This window comes from Formica exsecta, unplaced genomic scaffold (genome assembly GCF_003651465.1).
Source record: "Formica exsecta isolate Colony F162 unplaced genomic scaffold, ASM365146v1 scaffold181, whole genome shotgun sequence".
NCBI classification, from domain to species: domain Eukaryota; kingdom Metazoa; phylum Arthropoda; class Insecta; order Hymenoptera; family Formicidae; genus Formica; species Formica exsecta.
This window is the reverse complement of record NW_021849121.1, coordinates 337,848-345,750: the sequence shown is the minus strand read 5'-3', so window position 1 is coordinate 345,750 and position 7,903 is coordinate 337,848. Positions and strand designations below refer to the sequence as shown.

The 7,903-nt window shown below is 36.5% G+C and overlaps 1 protein-coding gene and 1 long non-coding RNA gene across 3 annotated transcripts; both read left to right on the top strand.

Annotated features, from left to right (window-relative positions):
• The first annotated feature begins 4,295 nt into the window (after positions 1-4,295).
• On the top strand, positions 4,296-6,452 carry LOC115233657 (RING-box protein 1A). 2 transcript variants are annotated; one of them, XM_029804207.1, is made up of 5 exons: positions 4,296-4,474; positions 5,727-5,870; positions 6,038-6,065; positions 6,143-6,264; positions 6,337-6,452. In XM_029804207.1, exons 2-5 carry the CDS (start codon positions 5,760-5,762, stop codon positions 6,424-6,426), a joined length of 351 nt encoding a protein of 116 aa, XP_029660067.1. In that variant the 5' UTR covers positions 4,296-4,474; positions 5,727-5,759; the 3' UTR covers positions 6,427-6,452. The 2 variants fall into 2 exon arrangements, with proteins under 2 accessions (XP_029660067.1, XP_029660068.1); XM_029804208.1 differs by lacking the exon at positions 4,296-4,474 and having other exon boundaries at positions 5,710-5,870.
• On the top strand, positions 4,583-6,984 carry LOC115233658. The gene is made up of 2 exons (XR_003883814.1): positions 4,583-5,110; positions 6,636-6,984. It is a non-coding gene; the product is annotated as an uncharacterized LOC115233658 (long non-coding RNA).
• The last annotated feature ends 919 nt before the right edge of the window (positions 6,985-7,903 follow it).

Below are 7,903 nucleotides of genomic sequence, written 5' to 3'. Positions count from 1 at the left end.
CAGCAGGAGGCTGGTATACGGTAGGCACAGGCGGGCGGGCGGGCGGAACTGGGGATAGTCCCGACGAGCCGGCTTCTAATCTGGGCATACAGCGAAAATTACATCTTCTTGCAGGAGAAGGGAGAGCGAGGAGGCTGGTATACGGTAGGCAATACTTATCAGGCGGGCGGAACTGGGGATAGTCCCGACGAGCCGGCTTCTAATCTGGGCATACAGCGAAAATTACATCTTCTTGCAGGAGAGCTGGGGAAGGGAGAGCCGGTCGACATCTGCCTAGAGAGAGCAACGGTAAGCTTCTTTCATCTCAATTCTTACTTTTCTGTCGTCTGACTTTAGATCCCGGCGCCTTATTCGGGGATTCGCGCGTGCTGGATAAAAACAAAAAGAGAGAGAAAGAGCGAGCAAGTCTCTGCACACCTGTTCTGGAAAGTCTTATGAATAGTCAGGCGTGGGAAGAGGCTCGAGGGCGAGATCACGCCTGCACTCGAAGACAGTATCTAACAAGGAATCCGTAGGTGGTCCGGTCGATCGGTTAATCCGATCACTAGATGGATTTTATATTAGTTTATGTCAGAGTTCAAAGTAATTTTTTAGCGTTCATAAAAACAAATGATAGATGGATTTCTTTGTCAGCAAGCTAGCCGGATGAAGCAATATGTTCAGAAGCGCTCTTTCGCGAAATTATCCTTTAGAATTGATTTAACTATAGAGAATTGATTATAAATTGTTGGATGTGAAAATGATGACGATATAAAAATATATAGATAAAAGAAAAATAAAGTAGTTACATTTATATATGTGCAGGAAAAGCAATATTATTAATACATTTTAGTTTTGGTAAAAGACAAAATATATAATTAATTTCAAAGTTCATCGTATTTAATTTCTAATATATATTATATAACTTGTTATAATAATAAGATTATAATAATAAATAAAGACTATAAAATACTTCTGATAATTTACTTACAGCATCTGATCATTTAAAAAAATGGAAATTGTATATTAATAGTAGTCGTGTTAAATTTCAAAATATTGGAAAACAAACAAATTATTTTTTAATGCGATCTTGATTTAATACTCTTATTTACTCTCTCTCTCTCTCTCTCTCTTTTCCTTTCTCTTATCTAATAAGAGACGCGTATTATCACAATAAAATATAAAAAATCGCTAGTCTCGTTCACATTTTTATTATGTGAATACTGTATTATACGACATAGTAGAAAAATAATGTATTGATTAGATTTAGATTTTGAAAATAGCACAGTTATATGAATTAAATTTGTTTGATTCGTAATAAAAGTCATGTTTTATATTACGGTGATATTAAAAGTTATTCAAATACTTTCCTCTATTTTTAAGTATGTGTCACGACAGTGTGTCATTCAGGGCATTTATAATTATTACTTTTCAATTTAAATTCTCTTATTCTTTACAATAAATAACCTACTCTTATTTAATATATTTATTTAAAAAAAAACAGATATGATATCGTAGACATTGTTAGGACACATTTTGGCATTGGGCACTATTTGTATTTTTTTCTATGATGAGAATTTTTGAAACCGTAAACCTTGATTAATCCGATTATCCGATATTTCAGAGATTTCGTCTAGTAAAAGTTTCGTCCCGTTCTGTCGTAAGAACGTCACGAAGTGAATGCGAAAGGAGTATGAGGTGATAGCTATACTCTTTTCACCTCTGAATCGTATCCTTCTTCCATTACACGTTCACCTTTATGTGATAATTTTAATTCTAAAATAAATCGATTTGAGAAGAATTTTTGTTAATTTTTATATGAATTATAAGAAAATATTTTACATAATAAAATGATCCTCTGATTCTTTTAATAATTTACTTCTTATGGTGTGCTTTTTATTTAAACGAAAAATATATTCCGCTTATATAATGTGGGCGTGCCTTAAGGTATATTAATAGCAATGACATTTATTTAACATAGTTTGATGTATATCTTTATTACGCTCAAGGCGATTCTGCAAATCCATGCCGGTGCGAATACGTTGCTCCTTAACAAGATATAACGGGCATCGTAGTTCATGACGTCATGTCGTGAGGCCGATCGATCGTACGGAGATCATCTCTCGAATCCCTTTTCCAGTTCTAGGGCATTCAGCTGAATGCAAATACATAACTATCGCTTTCAAACCATGCAATTCAAACGGCGTTATATGTATATGCTGGTGCTGTTGTGGAACTGAATGCTGCCGCTGCGATTCGGATATTTCCAAATGAGTCCTACCCAAAAGTACGTGCACGTATCTTTCAAGAACATACCTGTAAAAACATATAAATGCTTGTAATAATACACATTACATTTAATATTTTTTATATATATATAAAATTGATTCTTACCATAACATTTCTGTGAAAAATGGATACCGAAATTTCTGTGGCACTTTTGTATGCTCTTCCACTTGCGCCACTTTCAATTGTTTCTCTATGCCAAAACTATGAAGAAAATTCCCACCGAAAACCAAAGAATCCTGAGGAGTGTATACAGCGTGTATCCAACCAGTTGGTATGAATAGCGTCATACCAGCTGTTAGACTTATCCTGCCACATCTGTCTACCATATCACCGAAAAATACATCCGACTGTTTACCACTCAACACCCACTCTTGATAAAGAGCCAAGTTTTTCTCAGTTGGTGGAATCAGCCAAAATATTTTGCCACCACGCAGAATGTGATACCACACACTTGTACCACCAAAATCAACATGAAAGTCTGTGTAACAACCTTTCACCGACATTAAACAGTACTTTTGCACTTTTGGATACATCATGTCTTCTAAAAGATTTGTAGATTCCACTTGAGCATCTTTCAAATGCCTTGGCCATATTACGTCTACCCAATCGACTTGTCGCACTAATGCAGGTGACTGTACATAATTCTCTAACTTGGTATGACTAAACTCTAAGGAAATCACATTCAATAGACGCTCCTTGTTAGAATCCTCGTAATACTTTTGCCACTCCTTCATTGTCATATCTTCGTTCTTTTGAGTATTAACATCCATAACATCCAGTATTCTCTTAGAACCTATCGTATAAACATTATTAATCTGCAATATATAATATTTTTGTTCTCATACCTAAAACTTACCGACGCAAGTTCTCACATCATTGATGGAGAAATTGGAGCTGGGTACTCGTAGACCCAGCCCTGACTTCTCCTTAAACAACAACGGTATCTGCAGACCATATTTCTGCAGATACATGAGATTCAGCTCCGGTCCAGTCATCTCACGAAAGAGTCCACTGAAGTTGTTCAGGTCATACCTCTCGCATTCGATCTTCTCGTCGAGCTGAAAAGTTCTACGTCCTTCGATTTCCTCGTCACCTAAGGTCCAGTCATCGGTGTACAATTTTCTAGTTCTTTCCCGCTGTAAATGGAATCACGTAAGTGATGAGAAAAACACATTGGTCGAATCGCCCTCGAGTTGTTCGACATCGTCGACGCCGAAATTCGCGCGTGCTCTTTGTTTACCAATTGGCGCCTCTTCGGCAGCGGAGCGGACTCATCGGCCATTGCGGACACGCTGTCAGAAACGTATCACCGGAATATCATCGGACACTCGGTGGAGCGTTGATACGGCAAAGACAAACAGGCACGAGCCAGTCTTTAATCGACTATACGCTCGTTTATTATTTACATGTCAAGCCTAACGCGCTATTGACGTCGTGCACACACGTTCCTGACCCGTATTCACTCTTCCAGCGAAACGACCACGCCATTTTACTGCCGGTCAGTACTGCCAACTGCATGCCCTTGCGCGCTTCAGGCTGTCGCAGTGATCTTCGCGATTTTTTTGCCCGGACACGTACGTATATTTCGTATCGCGTTAGATGAGGAAGGTTTCAAAAGACGCAAGAAAAGAATTTTCCAGGGTTATGGACTTTACGCGACAATTTGCAATGAATATTGTACTTTCATTCCATCGAATGCCAATATGTATGTCAACGATTGCTCATAACTTTGAAAATGGGAGTCTCCAATTAATCCTTTCTAACTTTTTTAATTTTTTTTTAGCACGTATAGAGAAAATTGTGCTGGGGAAAAGTTCCAAGGTAAATTCTTTGACGCAATATTAAGGTAATTGTAAGTTGTAAAATTACGGATTGTTAAAACATTTTTAAATATTACTATGTACGCGCGTTTAGTGTAATTGCCGTATCGCGCTGACATTCCAACATGTGCGCATGCGCAGTCGCCATATTATTTCGCATCGCGCCGCGTCCGATTGCGGTCGAAGTGTAGTAGCTCCGCGATTTTCATTGCATTTTCTATGTAATAAAAATGGATACCGTCTAGAAAAATATGTATCGTGTTAATTAAAGCGGGCGACACATAATTAGTTGTGTTTTTTCGTGTCGAAGTGAGCGAGCGTTTTTCGCGACGAGACGGATCGAACGAAGGGAAGATGGCATCGATAAATCTTTAGCGCGAGGGGAGGTAAGTAAATTTGCTCGCATATTTTATTAAGAATTCAATATATTTAGAATGTAAAGAGTATATATTATTATTTTTTCAATTTACAAAATACTGATTTAATAACTTATATAGTTATTATATAAATTATTAAATTCCCAAATATTTTCTTTTGTCTCTTTTTAGTGGCTTAACATGCTATTACCTTAAATTTTTTGAAATAATTTTGAACAAAATTTTAAACAGTTAAAAATATTAAACAGTTAAAAGTTAAAATTTTAAACAGTTAAAAATATATTTCTAATATAACGAGCTTTTGTTCCTCACATTTATTTTTAAACAATTATTTCACAATGGTAATTCTTATTTTTATCGACGCAAGCTGATAAATTTATCGAATCGAGATTAACAACATTATTTATAACGCTCACATTTTTACTTAATAACAAATAGAACCGACGGTCTTTCCAATTATCCCTGTTATATTCGTCTATTTTATTTGGGTAGCCGCGATTATCGCTCCGCATGTGAGAAGAGGGTCAGGAATTTTTCAGCGTTATGTGTTGTATTATTTAAAAAAGCGGTGTTCTTGGTAGAGAGAGGGAGAGAGCTGCGCGCGGAAGCCATCCATTATCCGTAGTCCCGATAAATCCCGCCGAGGTGTTCGAGCTCCTTGTGTTTGGCGGATATATCAAGGTTTCCTTCGTCTCGTCCCCCCTGTTAGGACGCGATCGCCGTCGACCTTTTCTACTTGTTTCCCCCCGCGTCGCGGACTTTCGAATCAGCCGAGATTTTGTCGATGCGATTCAGCGGCGGATGAATGCATCGATAAATCGAGAGATTTCTTATTGGTTGATAATTGTGTATATATTGCTATATTATAGCTACATAATATATATATATATTATTTATTTATATATATATTAGAATAATTGTAATTTTTTGTTAAATTAATCTTTGCATTAGATGTTATTTAATCTAATGTTTTTTGTTGAATAGATTTTTCACATCAGGATCATTTTTATCCTTATTATTTTTGCATGCTATGTAAAATGCAAAAATGATATATTTTGTGTGCAAATCTCAATTTGGATGTTATTTTAATGACATATTTTTTGGCCGCTTTATCATTACTACTGTTTGTCATTGAAAAATTATTCGGTTGCTTTGAGACACTTTATATAAATTGTCTTATCTGTTGGAGTCTGTTACTGTCCGTTAGAACTTTCGCGCTTATATATTGTGTGCTCGTTCCTGTTACCGCGCATACGCGAAGAATTCTGTGTTCAACACAACACCGATTCGGCCTATGCTCCAAAATTTAAATATGGCGACAACCATGGAAATCGACGACGACGAGTGTGATTTGCCAACCTCTAGCAGCGGAAAAGGCGAGAAGAAGCGTTTCGAAGTAAAGAAAGTGAGTAAAAACACGTCAATAGATTGTACGAAATTGAGATTATGCTCGTGGTCGTTTTTCGGTATACAAATATAATTTCTAACCTTATTTCCGCTTTGTCACTCCTTGTATACATGTGTATTTATTATCTATCACGCAATTAAATATGACTATTTTGTTTATTTCAGTGGAATGCAGTAGCATTATGGGCTTGGGGTAAGAATTATGATCAATTATTAGCATTTTACAATCCCCAAGATACAGCGAAAGATCTCTAATACGTTGACTTTCAGATATTGTTGTGGACAACTGTGCTATATGTCGTAATCACATTATGGATCTTTGCATTGAATGCCAAGCAAACCAGGCATCTGCCACAAGCGAGGAGTGCACAGTGGCCTGGGGTGTATGCAATGTAGGTTTGACACTTCGACGTTAATACTATGAATCCTTTGAATTATCGTATAATTGTAGCTTTCTTTTCTAGCACGCTTTTCATTTCCATTGCATCTCACGTTGGTTGAAAACACGGCAAGTTTGTCCACTTGACAATCGCGAATGGGAATTTCAAAAGTAAGTAAATTTTGTATATGTAATAAAATTTAAATTTTATATATGCATTTTATTTTATCGAGTATTTTATTTTACATACAAATGTTTAAATTATAAATTTTATTTAAATAATAGATTTAAGTAGAATGTAAATAAACAATCTTGATCTATATACATAAAATTTATATATTGATTATAATTTTTGCGTTACATTTACCGATAAATCCCGCCGAGGTGTTCGAGCTCCTTGTGTTTGGCGGATATATCAAGGTTTCCTTCGTCTCGTCCCCCCTGTTAGGACGCGATCGCCGTCGACCTTTTCTACTTGTTTCCCCCCGCGTCGCGGACTTTCGAATCAGCCGAGATTTTGTCGCGGCGATTCAGCGGCGGATGAATGCATCGATAAATCGAGAGATTTCTTTCTCGAACGTTGACAATTGTCACTTCTTAAAAAAAAAAAAAAATGATGCAAGCTATATTAGACGAAATGATTAGATAATAAAAAATGGTAAAAGGAGATAGGTAAAAGGAGATAGGCATGCATTGTTATATCTTATATCGAAACTTTGAAAAAAAAAAAAAACACGATACAGCTCGCGCGTAAAGAATATAACTTCATTTTACTTTGATCGAAGACTTATTTTTACAAACTATAAATTACTGCTTGTCCGAAATCGGCCAAGTGCATGTCCCTATTAAATGAAGAAATTTAGTAGACGACGACGAGTCGGCTGACGATCCCAGGAATAAACTTCAGAACTTTTGCAAATACTATTTTTTTTTCCGTGGAGCTCGAAGGAGGCAGGGCGGCTTGTGCAGATTAATTTTTGCGAATACAGCGGCGAGCCTGATTTGATTTAAATCTGTCCAAGCGTGTACCTAAATTGGTCTCCTGCGGGAGACGGCGCCGTTGTTTTATCCTCGCGACTTCTGCCAAGATTCCGCGTCTTCTCCCGGCATCGAGAGATTTTTCACACCGATGTTACGTGATGGTGGTGGTGACTGACGAGGACACGGGTAGTTGTAGCAACGGTAAATCCTCGTTAGATCCGCGAGAAAAACAAAGGTGGACGCCTCAACCCTCTCGACCGACTCGGCGATATTCTTTCTCCTCCTCTCTCTCCGGTTTTCTTACCGCGCGAAAAGGGTTGTTTGCCTCCTTGCGGCAAATTTGTGCGGTTTCCGGTTTTGTTATCTCCAGCTTTTCCCCGCTTTTATGTTCTGAAATATTATATTATTATGTCGTGTCATTAATAAAAAAATGAGAAAAATCATGATTGTGTAAAATCTACTTTGCTATAGACATCGCTCCAATGAGCAAACAATATTTTTTAAATGTGTTTTTAATGTTTATTATTTATTAATTATACATTGTACAATTGATTGTAAAAATAATATTTATTTAATGTTTATTATTAATTATTTATTTTACATGAAATATTCGTTTGAAATAGCAAATGTTAATATAAACATTTTTTAAACATTAAAAGGGGATTACTTAA

Excerpts from the sequence above, each read along its gene's own strand:
- LOC115233657 (XM_029804207.1), top strand. The coding sequence starts at position 5,760 with ATGCTCCAAAATTTAAATATGGCGACAACCATGGAAATCGACGACGAC. Across the intron at positions 5,871-6,037 it reads AGCGTTTCGAAGTAAAGAAA|TGGAATGCAGTAGCATTATG; the intron begins GTGAGTAAAAAC and ends TGTTTATTTCAG. Across the intron at positions 6,265-6,336 it reads TGGCCTGGGGTGTATGCAAT|CACGCTTTTCATTTCCATTG; the intron begins GTAGGTTTGACA and ends TTTCTTTTCTAG.